The following is a 15,112-nucleotide window of genomic DNA, read 5'->3' as shown; positions in this document are numbered from 1 at the left end:
GAAAAGCTCTTGAAGGAAATTAAAAGTGCTGCTCCAGTGAATACACAAATGATAAAAAGTGAAACAGGCTAACTGCTGATGTGGAGAGTTTTAGTGGTCTGGATACAAGAGTAGACCAGTCACATATTCCCTAGAGCCAAAGCTGATTTCAGAGCAAGGCCATGAAGGCTGAGAGAGGTGACGTAAATGCAGAAGAAAAGTCTGAAGCCAGCAGAGCAGAGGTTGGTTCATGAGGTTTAAGGAAAACAGTCTCTGTAACATTAAAGTCCAAGGTGAAGCAGTAAGTGCTTAGGTAGAAGCTGCAGCAAGTATTCCAGAAGACAAATGATGATTGTATCCACACTAACAACAGACTTTCAATGTGGATGAAACAGGCTTGCATTGGAAGAAGATGCCAGCTTGGTCCGTCACAGCTGGAGAGGATACATTAGTGCCTGGCTTCAAAGGACAGGCTGACTCTCATGAGAGGGAACTAATGCAGCTGGTAACTTAAGTTAAAGCCAATGTTCATATGCCATTCCAAAAAATCCTAGGGCTCCCAAGAATTATACTAAACCTACTCTGCCTGAGCTCTACACATTTTAAAAGGCAACATCACTACAGATCCCACACACTGAACAGACCACAGTGTTTTCTTTTTGTTTCTTTCTTTCTTTTTTTTGGTACTGGGGATTAAACCTGGGGGCACTCAACCACCAAGCCACATCCCCATAATAACTGACACAGAAAAACAAAAAACAAAAACAAAAAACAAAAAACTGCAGTCCCAGATCTGTTTAAAAAATTGACTCTACAATTAAATATGTACCCACTCCAGGTACCTAGAAATATTGGCTATTTAACTAGAAAATGTTTTCAACAAGCCATAGACACTTATTAATTAGTATCCCAGGTCAGCAATTTTTAGAACATGGTTTAACTATGAAATTCTTTCTTCACATGGAAGTCTAGGATATACAATGAGGACACAGATAGTTACGCTTTGACTGAAAGAGGAATTTGGAGTGATGAACCTAAATCATGCTCAGCTTTTATCTCCTTTATCTATGCTGCCAATTTCCTACAGTTCCACAGAACATTTTAAATATCACCTCACAAGCTGACCCATAAATCAAATCAGCAATAGGAACATCTTTGTGCAAACTTGCAAAAGAATGATGAAAAGCATGCAGAACGAAATCCCTCTCTAAAAATATTTACCTTCCTTTTATGGACCATAGAGGCTGAAGAAGACTCCATGAGGCACTGGACAGGCTCTGCTCCAGTCACAGGGCCTCACTTGGCTTATGTAGCTCTCGCTTCCTGCTTGGGGGGGGGGGGGGGGGGGGTCTGAGATGCACAGCGCACTTTCACTTGCCAGATTCTAGTCAAAGGCAAACCACACCAGTTTATCTTAGTACCAGGAAACTTGTTTGAAATATGAGGAGTTTTCGTCTTGATATCTTTCTGGCTAAACACACATAAGAGTCTTACTCCAAGTCAAAGCATTAAAGTTGAATACTACACATAATTACATAATTACTATTAAGTTGCATGTTATAGGTCCACCTCTACCTTTTGGGATAAGAAAGGAATGCCATTTATAAATGTTGATAAAGTGACCAGAATTAATTCCACCATGCATTAATTACAAAGCCACTAATTTCCCCCAGCTTTTAACTACTAAAACTTCTCATCAAAAAATGAACTTGGTTTTCCCTGACTTTCTGATTAGCATTATTTGGTTCTAATTAATGTTCTAAGTACTCTTTGTGATGACACGGTGTCTTTAGTTTTTACAGCGACCTATCAATATATCTAACAGGTATACTAGGTGGTAAGCTTATGAGCATGACAAACCTGGCACAGAGGAACTTCCATCCACCGCAGACAAACCACTCCAGGCCTCTTTTCCTTCGAGCTATCCTGGCTCGCGGCAGTGTGTGGTAATCACTTTCATCATTCTCAAAGCCTTCTTCAGACATCATTAGTGGCATTTCATCCAAATGGGCAGACTCCTCCTCCAGCTGGTACCTAGTTAAAGGCAGGAACAGAAAGCTGAGCAGACCAAGCAGTCTTCAGCCACAGCGTAGGGTTCATTTTGGACAACAGTCGCCTACTCCTGCTCGTGACCACTTCATCCTCAAACGGAGCTGCTTTCATAAACAGCAGTGCAGAAAACCAAGAGCCAAGGTAAACAGGCAACCAGTCTGCACAAGGAAGCCAGCACTGGCTAGAGAGGTCAACAATACTCATGCCGCAGTCTCAGCCACTTCCACGTGCAAGGCTGGGCGACAGCACTGCAGGCCTGCCCAACAATCACTCACTACATTCAAGTCAGGAATAGAAAAAGTCATCATCTGAATATGGCCATCAGTCAAAAACATTTAAACCTGCAAATAAAAGTTAAACCCTCGGTCACATAATATTATAGTCACCAGAGTTCCAGAAGTGATCTTTGACAAAATGTAGGTGTCTATACACTGAAAGGACTCATACCATCCAAGTTTGTCAGACTTGATATACTGACACGCACAGGGAATGGTGCTACGTCCTGATACTGTCTTTGTCATTGCTTTTACCAAAGTGTTCTACTCAATCAAACAACATCAACAAGCAGAATATGTTTTAGAGGGCAGAAGGTCTCTTCTCACCCAAGAAACGGCAGCCCACCATACACACTGTCACTTCAGCTTTCCTCAGTCACAAAAAGAATCTCTTTACAAAATAAAAATTCACCTTTTAAGAACAGTGTCGGAAATTATAATGGCAATTCAATAACTGCTATCATAATTTTACATGGAGTCCTCATGCAACCTATCATCTCAATTTGAAAATTAAGAAAACAGCTGGGCGCGGTGGCACAAGCCTGTAATCCCAGCAGCTCAAAAGGCAGAGGCAAGAGGATAGAGATTTCAAAGCCAGTCTCGGCAACTCAGTGAGGCCCTAAGCAACTCAGCAAGACTCTGTCTCTAAATAAAATACAAAAAAGGGCTGGGGATGTGGCTCAGTGGTTGAGTGCCCTTGGGTTCAATCCCCAGTACAAAAAAAAAAAAAGAGAGAGAGAAAGAGAAATTAAAAAAAAAAAAAAAAAAAAAAACAGACTTCTGAGTTGCTGTGTGACAATGGTAGTCACTGAAGTTGAAATCTCTCCTCAAACCTCCAAAATCCATTTTCTGTTTTTGTTTTTATTGGTTTTCATGCCTTATCAGGGACTGAACTCAGGGGTACTCTACCACTGAGCTATATCCCAAGTAGTTCCAAAGTCCTTTTCATTTTGTTTTACAGACAGGGTCTCACTGAATTGCCCAGGCTGGCCTTGAACTTGAGATCCTCCTGCCTCTGCCTCCTGAGTTGCTAGGATAACAGGCATGTGCCCCGGCTCTCAGCTAAGAAGCCATAAAAAGAACCAGCTAGAACCTACAACCAAAACATAACTAAAGAATACTAAAATCCTTAACATACACATAAGGAAGGAAATGAGTATTCCAAACCAACAGAGTCAGTCACACACACAGGAACATCCATTCAAATGCTTGGGGGCCTCTCTCTGATGAAGTAAAATCAGAGGCCTGAAAGGCAGGGGAACTAACGTTTAAAGTGATAAAAGAACTGCCAAACTAGAATGCTATATCCCTCAAAACAGTGATATTCTAAGGTAAGGGAAAAACAGAAAATTTGTTTTCAGCAGCAGATCTGCCCTAAAAGAATGCCAAATAAAGTCTCAGGATGAAGAAAATATACCAGAAGGAACCTGGGAACTTCAGGAAACAAAGAGCAACAGAAAGGTCTTTTAAAACATGAATAACTATTCAAAACAAAAAATATCACACTCTGTGGTTACATTTTCAACATGAATAGGCTGGAATACAAATGACCACCACAACATAAGGAGCAGGCGCTCCACAGTTCACATGAAGTGGTAGGATGGTAAGCTGAGCAGACAGTGGAGTCAGCCACCTACACTGCAATTCAGGCCACACAGTTCTGGACTGTGGGGGTCTGTTCCATGCATGCACAATGTGCAACAGCACCCAGCCTCTATGCACTAGATGCCAGCAGCACCACTGCCTTGTTGAGACAATGAAAAATGTCTCTGGACATTGCCCAATAGTCCCTGGAGTACAAAAATCACCACCTACAGGAAGTACCTTAAATATGATACAATACAAATTAAAAGATTGAGAATAAAAGGATGGAAAACGATGTGCAATGCAAACACTAATCAAAGGAAAACTGAACAGCCATGTTAACATAAGACAAAGAAGAAACTTATCACAATAAAGGACATCGCACAATGATAAAAGAATTAAATCACCAATAAGATCTAGCAATCATACTAGGGTATGCACCTAGCACCAGAGCTTCAAAGCACATGAGGCAAAACCAATACAAATGGAAGGGAAATCCAGAGTGGTACTTCATGATCAAAACTCTTCTCTCGATAACTGACAGGGAAAAGACAGAAAACCAGAAAGAATATAAAGGTACAACCTATACCATCAGCTAATCTGACCTAACTGGCATTTACAGAAAATACTACCCATAACAGCATAATACTATTCTCTTCAAATACACAAGAAAAAACACTTATCCTGGTTCACAACACCAACCCTTACACATCTAAAATAATCAAACACAAATAAAATAGGCTGTCATCACAATGGATTTTCATCATTAATAGAAAGATTTCTTGAAAATTCATAAATACTTCCGGGGGGGGGGGGGAGACACACGTTTATAAAAAAGCAGTAGGCCAAAGAGAAAAAACCAAGTCCTTGCACCCAGAGCAAAAGGGCAGTTTCCTTCATAACTTCAACATTTCAGAGAATAGGCTCATTACTCAAACCAAAAGGGAAAAGAACAATTCCTGAGGGTCAGGGAGAATGGACACAACTGAAGACAAGGACCGAAATTTTCTGAGTGCCGAACATAGCCAGGCAGCAGGCCAGACAATTCAGATGCCTAAGGAAAAATAATTTTAAAGCAAATTAGACACTGGGGGAAATATCTGCAGCATAAGAAAGAAAAGCAATTAACAATTCTTCATAATCAGTTCTTATAAAAATTTAAAAAGCAAATATTTCAAATAAGAAATGAACAGAGACAATTCCCACAGAAGAGACACTGAGATACTTAATAAAACTATGTCTAACCACATTAGAACTCCAGCAGCCAGACCAGACACCCAAGTGCCTGCCTCACACTAAGCGCCTCTGAATGCTGAGAATGCAGCAGTAAACAAGGCCTGAAAGGCCCACTCTTCTAAAACTCCAGTACTTCAGAGACAGTAACAGGAAGTACACAGACAGATACCTGCAGAGAAAAATGCTTGAAGAAAACAGGGCAAGGAAGAATGGCAGTAACTAGAAAGATCTTCTTGGATCACACAGGACACCTTCCTAAGAAATAACACCTGATGGAAAGCAGGCATCCACTAAAGGTCTAAGAAGACCAGTGAGGGCTGCAGAGACCATGGGCAGCAAGGTAGCAGTGAGGGAGCTAAAGAGATGGGCACGGACAAGGCACACAGTGCTAGAAAGGGGCCAAAAGTTTCAATATAGTTTCAGGCTTTACCGCTTCTAATGGGAAGCCATTAGAAGGTCTTAAGAATGGGAATAACTGGTTTCCAAAAAGAACTTTTAAATCATGCAAATTCAAACATGAAGGGATTGTCAAGTGAGGGAAAAAAAAAAAAAGATACTGAGAATAGAACCCAGGTCTTTGTCTTAAGCAAGTGCTCTACCTCTAAGCTACACCCCAGTCCTTTTTATTATACTTTCAGACAAGGTCCTGCTACACTGCCCAGGATATCCCTAAACAAGCAATCCTCCTGCCTCAGCCTACTGAGTCACTGGGATTACTGGTGTGCCCCATGGAGTCTGGCTGGACAGACACCCACAGCAGTGGTCAAGAGCAGTGAACAATTTGTGAAGCAGACTCACAAGCCAACTAAAGGTTCTAATTGTCCATGGGAATTAAAGGTGCACAAGAACTACTTACAAAGATGATCATCCCTGTACTGCTTGAAAGAGTAACCAAGGAAAGGGAAAAAGCATTAATATCCATGTTTAAAGAACTGGTTAAATATATGATGGAACAACATACTGTCACTAAAAATGATAGTGTAGAACTTCTGTTCAACCTAACTACGCTAAAAGAAATAGCAATCACTCATTTTCACCCTCTTTGAACATCCTAATTCACCCATGAAAATGCTACTCTTGGGGCTGGACTTGTAGCTTAGTGGTAGAGCTTGCCTAGCACATATGAGGCACTGGGTTCGATCCTCAGTACCACATAAAAATAAAATAAAGGTATCGTGTCCATCTACAAATTTAAAAAATTTAAAAAAGAAAATGCTACTGATTTTATTATCTGTGTATAATCTTTCACAAACTCCAACTACTCTAGATATCACAGAATATCCTTACATCATGCAAATGACATTTTACATGATCTAGGCAAAGATTACATGATCTATGAAGTAATGAGCCCAAAACAAATATTTTCCTTTAAAAAATCTTTTTATGTGACTTCTCTGCATAAGATTACATTTAAAAGTCAACTAAAAAATGAATACTAATACCAAATGCAATTAAAATTCAAACACCACTTAAATATATTATAACATTATATCCAAAATCAGATTTCTAAGTCTTTTCATTAAGTTCTCTGGGCAATCATGTCACATTTTAGCAAAAGTCACAATTTCACCACATTTAATGCTGGGAAAGCAGAGTGATGCGTTCTGGAAGATAATATGAGCAACATCATGTTTAGCAACCTCAACTTCAGAAACGCAGCCTTTGAACTGCAAGCAATTTATTCCATTTTCAAAGCAATTTTCCTATTGTATTGAAAATTTCACCTCAGTATTTAAACACAATAAGATGATGAATAATGGATTTCTTCAAGACAGGGTAAGCAGAGAATCTTAAGTGTCTTTGTTGCCTGGTGTCATACACACTTAATTGGTTTGTCACTCAAGAAAAATCAACGTTTCCAGCAATTAAGTATAATTCTGGAAACATATTTCTTAAATGAGTAAAAACAATGTGAACAAAGACGACAACAGATGATACAAACCCAAGAGCACTGCCATGCTAAGGAAAGAGGACAGCTACCTTAGCTGTTGCTGAAGGCTTTAAAAGAAATGGGAACTTTCAACAGAACACTCAAGTGCTGGAAGACATAATTTACATGCATCTAAGTAAAAGTAGGTCAATGCAATAACTAGCTTAAATTCACATTTTCTCTCAAGTATCTAACAGCCTTATTGTTTCCATTAGGAAAAGAAACACTTCTGAGAGATCGATTTGATATTAAAGGGAAAAATAAATTTAAAATATGCCTAATGCTCAAACCTTCTTTAAGAAAAATAAACATTCCCCTTTGCCTGCAGATTATAAAGTAGAAAAAGCAAAAGAATTTGTTACAAAGAAATGTGCATATCTCCCTCATCACACGAAGTTATTAAGTTCAATGTCACCTACAAGTCATTAATAAGTAGCAAACTACATGAACTGGTGAGAAATCAGAATTCCGCCTCCTCCAGTAGCAGAAGGTGTTCTTGTTTGAATTATTTTGTCCCCTCCACATTCATGTGATACAGGCTAAATCCCTCTGCAACAGTGTTGGAAGGTAGTGCCTGACAGAGATGTTTTGGTCACAAGGGCTGTGTCCTGATAATGGGTTAAGTTTGCAGGTGGGCCCATTCTCTTCTGCTCTTCAGCCACGTGGGGACACAGCAAGAAACCTGATCAGAGTCCAGCACATTTTTCTTGGACTTCCCAGTCTCCAAAACTGTGAGCAATCAAGTTTCTATCCTTTATGTATCGCCCAGTCTCAGATATTGTTATAACAGCACAAAACAGACTGTGACAATGAAAAAAAAGCAACGGCAGCAAATTGATTAATTAATTAAACAGCTATAAAACATGCCTTGACCTTAGCAAAAACAAGAAAAGGAAGAAGAAATGGTCACCCCTTTGCACTAAGAAGTGATCCCTCATGCTGACTATATGTAAATTTTAGTTAGCAATTTCTAAAAGGTTCTGCAGGAAACCTACACACCAATTTCTTGAAGTAAGAAATTAAACCAATGCTATAAATATTGACAAACTTATGAATTAGTTAATGGTGTAATATCCAATATTATGTAAATGGAAACCTAGAAATTTGAAGATACATGGCCTGCTAGCTCAGGACACACACTCCAGTTGCCTCTTCCCATTATATAAATACCGTCAGGTATAGGAAAATTAAGTATTTCCACTTTGGAACTTCTAAAGATTTTCTTATACTTCAGTGAATTATGGATCCCTTTTAAAGGAAATTCTTATAAACCTCTATGATAATTTTTCTAATTCCAAGGAATCATGGGCCTTGGCAATTAGATACTATCTCGGACTGGAGTTGTAGCTCAATGGTAGAACACTCGCCTAACTTGTGTGAGGCACTGGATTTGATTCTTAGCAGCACATAAAAAAAATAAAATAAAGGTCCACTGACAATTCAAAAAAAAAAAAAAAAAAAAAAAAAGACTCATTCTGAGGGCAGGGGATCTAGCTCAGTGGTAGAGTGCTCACCTATCATGTGCAAGACACTGGGTTCTATCCCTAGTAACACACACACAAATGAATGAATGAATTATTCTGTACAGAAAGGGGAAAACGACTTCAATTGTGAAGTATCATAGTGAAGGAAAAGTTTCATCTTCACGGCTAGTAAAATGTTTATTAAATCATCATAAATTTTTAAAAAGCAGAAAAAATAGAGCACAGACCCTATTATGGTTTAGATATGAGATATTCCCCAAAAGTTCATGTTAGACAATGCAGGAATGTTCAGAGGTGAAATGATTAGGAGACCCGTAAGTTAATCAATGGATTAATCCATTTGATGGATTAGTAATGTTGAATGAATTACTGGGTGGTTAATGTAGGCAGGTCGGGTGTGGCTGGAGGAAGCAGGTCACTGGGAACATACATTGGGGATTATATTATGTCCCTGGCTCCTCATTTGCCCTCTGTAAGCTTCCTGCTACCATGGGCTAAGCAGCTTTCCTCCATGTTCGTGCCCTTCTACCACGATGTCCTGCCTCACCTTGGGTCCAGATCAATAGAGCTGGCCAACCATGACTGAACCTACGAAACTGTGAGGCTCAAAAAGACGTTTCCTCCTCTCATTTGTTCCTGTCAACTATGTTGGTCACAGGAATGAAAAGCTGACTGACCAGGAAACCTCAGAATAAGAAAACTAGCTTTACAAAAATCTGTGTTTCATCTACCAATAAACACTAATATATTATAGGTAATCAGACAATAGCCATCTGTCCTCAGCATTAGTCTTTCTTTCTAAATATTGAAGGTTAACTCCTACAACACTACAAATGATGTTAGGGAGGGCCAATAGCCATGTTGGTAGAAAAAGTACTAACACACATGAAAAAGCAAAATTAAAATGTTCAAATGTCTTCATTCAACAGCTAAGCTAACTTGAATGCTATAGTTACCACTTAAAACACAGAAATGACAGACACCAAATTTAAAAATGCCTTACTTTCCACACATTCACCAAGCAAGCAAGAAATCGTTGCCTCACATGACTTTGTAGACAAAGGTCTTAACACATAACTATGATTTCACTAATTTATTAACATTTGAAAATAGGACTATATTCATCTTTGATGATAGTCAAAGTTAATGCAATGTTGAGCTTTTTATTGATTAAACTATACTCAAATCACATAATTCTTCCCTTAGAATTTTTCGTAAAATATAAACCCAATGATGAAAAATTTTACATAAGCTCTAATTATTTACCAATATTACCTTTTAAATATATTGTGTCCTAAGCTATTACAATTATAGTGAAAGAAAAATTTCACTTCAAGGAAAACCTGAAACCCTTTAAAATACGTAATAATTCCTTACACAGAACAAAAACAAAATGTCAATTTTACATTGACTGAGGAAGAGAGGTTTTCAAAGTTCACTAAAAGCCTATGCCAAAGCTGTCTTCCCATCAACTAAAGTTATGAAGCATTCCATTCCCAATGTGTATATTCCAACCCAGTAACATTAAACTTTGTTTCTGTATACATAAGACAATACACTAACTTACACTTCTTATTTTTAAATGTATTTGATTATATAGCACGAACAGAACAGAACCAAAACAGAAAAATTAGAAAAATAATTGTGATTTAAAACTTTATATCAGTTTTACATTTTGCAGTTTTGAAGCATGAAAATTAGTGATTTGTGGGCTGGGGTTGTAGCTCAGTGGTACAGCACTTGCCTAGCATGTGTGAGGCACTGGGTTCAATCCTCAGCACCACATAAAAATAAACAAATAAAGGTATTGTGTCCATTTACCACTGAAAAAAAAAAAGAAGAAGAAATTAGCGATTTGTTTTATTTTAAGTCAACAGTATAAGACTCAAGCATGGTGGCACACACCTATAATCCCAGCTACTCAAGTGGCTGACACAGGAGGATCACAAGTTCAAGGCTGAACTGGGCAATTTAGCCAGACCCTGTTTCAAAATAAAAAAGGAGCTGGGAGTGTAGCTCAATGGCAAAGCATATGCAAGTTACTGGATTCAATCCCCAGATTGAAACCACAAAAAAGAATGTTTAAAAATAGCTACAATGGCAAATTTTATGTTATGTTTTACCACAATAAAAAAAGATCTACAAATTCAGGGATCAGGGATAAAGGGAATGGAAATGAAGGGTGGTGGTAGAGGCTGCAGGATAAGAAGTTTCTTTTGGAGGTGATGCCTGTACCTATGAATATACTCAAAACCACAGAATTGTACATTTAAATGGGTGACTTGTTTGGTACAAGAAGCGTATCAAAATATCTGTTAAAGAACGAGAAAATAAGCTAGACATAAATGTAATCCAGCTACTCAGGAAACTGAGGCAGGAGGTTAACAAGTTCATAGCCAGCCCTGATGGCTAGGCTGGGAATGTGGCTTAATGGTAGAACGCTTATCTAGCATGCACAAGGTCCTAGGGTCAATCTCCAGTACCACCCAAAAAAAAAAAAAAGGCACAAATCATCAACATCTAAAAGAAACACATCAAAAGAACAGGCAAACACCATGAACAACTCTACACATCTACACATAAACCTGGCAACTTATATCAAATAGATCTGATCCTCAAAACACACCAACGACCACAACTCAACACCTACTATGAAGTAAAAAATGAGAATAGCCCAATAACTATAAAGAAACTGAATTCATAAATTTGAAACATCCAGACAAGAAATTCCCAAGGCTCAGATGGCTCTGCTGGTCAATTCAACCAAACATTTAATCTTCCAGAAAGCAGAAGAGATGAGAACACTTCCCACCTCAGGAGACCAGGAACAGGGTAAAATCGTAACATCACTGCCACTAGTGTCAAAGAAACATCTCATGAGAAGATGTCTTTAGAAGAGAATGGAATCTCTTGCTATGCACTATACAAGTCTGGCAAGAGTATCTAATTCTGCTCTAACAGTGGATGGAATAAAGAATGGCTTCAGAAGTGCAATGGCTTTAAGAAACAGCTAGAAGGGTACCAAGTAACTGCCACTGGGGTAAAAAATAGGGTGAAGGCAAATGAGTAAATGGAGCAGAGTTGCAATGTTTTATTATAAGCCTTTTAGCATCACTAAATTTTTAAACTATATGTATATGATACCGTGATAAAATAAAACCAACCCAATTTCAAAAAATAACGTAGAAGCATAATTTCTGGTTCAGACAAAATAACATTTCCCCCTGATACTCCTCAATTAGTCCAACTGTAAATAAGTAATAAAATGGAATAAAGAGCCAAAGGAGAGCTCTACAAGGTGCCAAGACTAGCAGTGAGAAGAAGGAAGCTGGCTGGAGACCTGGGCTAGAGCAACAGCAACATGTCTCTCAAGTGTTCTTCTCCCAGTGGAATAAAGCACCACAGGCCTAGTGTCACCTAATCCTCAACCTTGCTAGAGAAGGGGCCAAGAAAGCTCACCCGCCACACCCCAATGGAACAGGAGTATCACCACAGTCAGCACCATCAGCAAGAGACTTGTAAGCAGCCAGGGAATGTCATATGGGTGAGCCTGAGAATGCTCTCTCACCAGAGACAACGGAGAATGTGGGCAGCACCAGCGAGGGGAACCATGCCACAACCAGCTAGTCCTGGAAATTTCTGTGTCCCAAAACCCCGAGATTCCTCTCCCCTAGAGTGAGACAGCCAAGAAGCAGTGACAAGTGCTACCTATCAACCAAGAGGCCCAGTCAAGAAAGTCTCTTTTCATCCCTGCCAGGGACACCTTACCCTACTCAAGACTTCAGAGTAGCCAGGGTGCACCAGCAAGAGGGATTCTGCCATGGAAAGTCTCTGCCACAGTGGTGCTGAGACTCCTGTCTTCTACTCAGAGACACCAATACAGCCAGGTGGCACATGTGGCGGGAACACAGCCACACCCAGTGTCTCACCAAGGATGTCTCTCTATGCCACGAAGCCTGACACTCTCAACTCTTGCCAAGATACACTAGGCCTGGGAAAATTCTTCTTTCCCTTCATGCACCACAACAAAGACCAGTAACAGTCCCAATAACACTACCTAAATTGAAGCAGACCAAAATGCACAACACACTGTCATTAGAACTACAAACCACAAATGTAAGCCAGGACCCATGTGCTAAATCTAACCAGGGTGGCCAAGTGCTAACCCTAAATGGAAGAAGAGGTAAAGTGATAAAAACACATCATAGCAGTAAGTTGAATAAGCATTTGGTAATATCCAGAGCAAACACCTGAAAACCATACAAAGACCTACACTCAAAACACTATAGATAGCAAGAAGTGTTCAAGTAACCCAAAAGAAGGTAGGAAAGAGAAACATGGAAATGAGAATCAGAAGAAAAAGAAAACAGACAAATGCCACACTTAAGTTCTAAAGTATCAAGAGTTACTTTAAACACAAAGTCTAATTAAAAGACACGATTGGCAGAGTGGATAAAAACCATGACCCAACAAGAAACTTCACTTCATGTTGAACAATATGGGTAGATTGAAAGTTGGCACTATGCAAACATTAAACAAAAGTGCTACTCTAATATCTAATAAAGTAGATTTCAGAGCAAAAAGAAAAATCATGAAAGAGGAACAGCACATAACAATAAAAAGGTCAACACATGCAGAAGACAAGAGATCCTGGATGTGTACCCACCAGACGACAGCGCTTCAAAACAATAAAGTGAAAACTGGCAGACTCAAGATGTGTTGAAAACCTTGTTTTGGAACAGCTGATATACTTCCAGATAATCATCTCCTAATATTCACTACTACTGAGATACTCTTAAAGCTAGCACCAAGGAGGAGGGAAGACGACAGTCTGGAGAAGGCACTTCCAGCCAAGCACCCGGGAAAGGGCCTTACATAGGTTCTCCTGCGATCCTCGACATCCCCATGAGGAAAACATCATCCATGGTTCCACAAACGAGGGAAGCAGGGTCTAGTTTACTAAGACGAAAGACTAGGAAGTCAATGGACCAGGAGCCAATTCCGCTCTCACATTACTTAGTATGAACTCTTCTCAGAAACAAAAGTATTCGAAAGCCGAGACTCAAGTGAAAAGGCCACGATATGGAGTAAATCCCTATTTCTCCTGCGCGTATCAAGGGTTGTTTCCTCACGGCCTCTGCAGTGAAGACGGTGACGCCCTGACGCCGGAGGAGGTAAGGCAGCGGTCCTGACGCCTCTCCTCTTGCCAGAGCTCACGGCCCGGCGCCGGGCGCGAGCCGAGCGCCCGCGGCCGCACTCCACCCGCTCGCGCCGCGCGGCCCGCCACCACCAAACCGCTCGAGCCGCCACTTCCCTTCGCGCTCCCGAGGCCACGCTCGGCGCCGGCGAGCGCTCCGCGAGCCCCTCGCGCCCGGTGCGGCCAGGGCAGCGGCCTCTGCGACTCTCAACTAAGTTTCGGGCTCGCCGGGAGGGCGGCCGCTCGCCGCCGGGCCCGAAGCCGGCCCCGCCTGTGCGGCGCGGAGGGTCGGCCGCGCCGTTACCTGCCGCGCCGGTCGGCCCCCGGCCCGGGCCCCGCGCTGCTGTAGTAGGCCGCGCGCTTGTGGCCGGCCGCCGCGGCGCTGCGCACTGGGTACAGAGGGATCTGGTCCGCCATGTTCCGACCAACCCGCCCCGCTCTCCGCGACGACTCGGCGTCTCCTCCCCGCCCTCGTCCCTCAGCCCCAGCCCCGGCCGAGGCGGCCCCTCGCGCCTCCCCGCCCCGCTGCGGTCGCTGCCCGATGGCGTCACGGCGTGGTGGGGGCGTGGCCGCTCGAGGCCCCGCCCCGTGGCGCGCCGGGACCCGTGAGCCACCAGGCGTTGGAGCCGCCTCACGGGAGGCGTGGCGTCCCTTGCCCCGCGCGGGTGCGCGTGCGCGCCGGCTGTCTTCCGGGAGCGAGACCGCGCTCTCCCCGCTCCCAGGCTCCGCTTGTGTCGGAGGCGTGCACTCGGGTCCCCCGGAAGCCCAACTGCAGGGGCGGGGTCCCTGCGGATCGCGAGAATCACGTGGAGGTCTCCTGCCCGGCGGCCCCAGCCCCGCAACGGGCTCCCGCCCGTCCTCCGCCGACGTTAAGACTCCTGGGCGCGCCCGGCCTGACCTGCCGCGGCCTCCCAAGCCCCTGCCTCCAGCGCCCCGCGCCCCCTTCTCCCGCGGTATTCGGTCTTCGGTCTTCTCCCCTGGCCCCGCCGTTCTTTGAGTTCCTTTCATCTTTCATGCCCTTTTAATTCAGTTCTCAGCCTTTTCTTCATGCAAACTTATTTAGTTTTCTCCCAAGAAAAAAATTTTAGCTAGATCTTATTCCCTTAAATTATTGCCTATGTCGAACAGTTAGGTCTTCAAAGAGTTCTGAGCCTTGCTCTTTTCTTGTTCGTTTATATTTAAACACGTTAATTTCTAATTTAAAAATTCCCGTTTAAAATTTGAGGTTTACTTCTTGACCGGGTGTACGGTCAGATTTCTAAGCTAAGTTTCTGAACAGGCTTTCTATTCCAAAATCAAGAAGAGTAGGGTCTAGAGGTGTTCGTGAACCCTCCCCCACTCTAGCAAGCTGTAGTCTTTTAGTGTTCCAAGGGAG

General features: G+C 41.9%; 1 protein-coding gene across 4 annotated transcripts in view; it reads right to left on the bottom strand.

Moving 5' to 3' along the window:
* Positions 1-14,224, bottom strand: part of Atp9b (ATPase phospholipid transporting 9B (putative)) — a 254,531-nt gene extending 240,307 nt beyond the window's left edge. For 2 of the 4 annotated variants that reach the window (XM_047526603.1, XM_047526604.1), the window contains exons 1-2: positions 14,042-14,223; positions 1,840-2,013 (exon numbers count right to left, since the gene is read on the bottom strand). In XM_047526603.1, the coding sequence (XP_047382559.1) occupies positions 1,840-2,013; positions 14,042-14,154 (287 nt within the window). In that variant the 5' untranslated portion in view covers positions 14,155-14,223. Of the gene's footprint in view, positions 1-1,839; positions 2,014-14,041 lie in introns of those variants that run through there. The other 2 variants (XM_047526605.1, XM_047526606.1) reach the window with 2 other exon arrangements.
* Between the last annotated feature and the right edge of the window lie 888 nt (positions 14,225-15,112).

The sequence above is a fragment of the Sciurus carolinensis genome, chromosome 15 (genome assembly GCF_902686445.1).
Source record: "Sciurus carolinensis chromosome 15, mSciCar1.2, whole genome shotgun sequence".
Classification (NCBI taxonomy): Eukaryota; Metazoa; Chordata; class Mammalia; order Rodentia; family Sciuridae; genus Sciurus; species Sciurus carolinensis.
The sequence above is the reverse complement of the archived record's forward strand: the minus strand, read 5'-3'. Positions and strand labels throughout refer to the sequence as shown.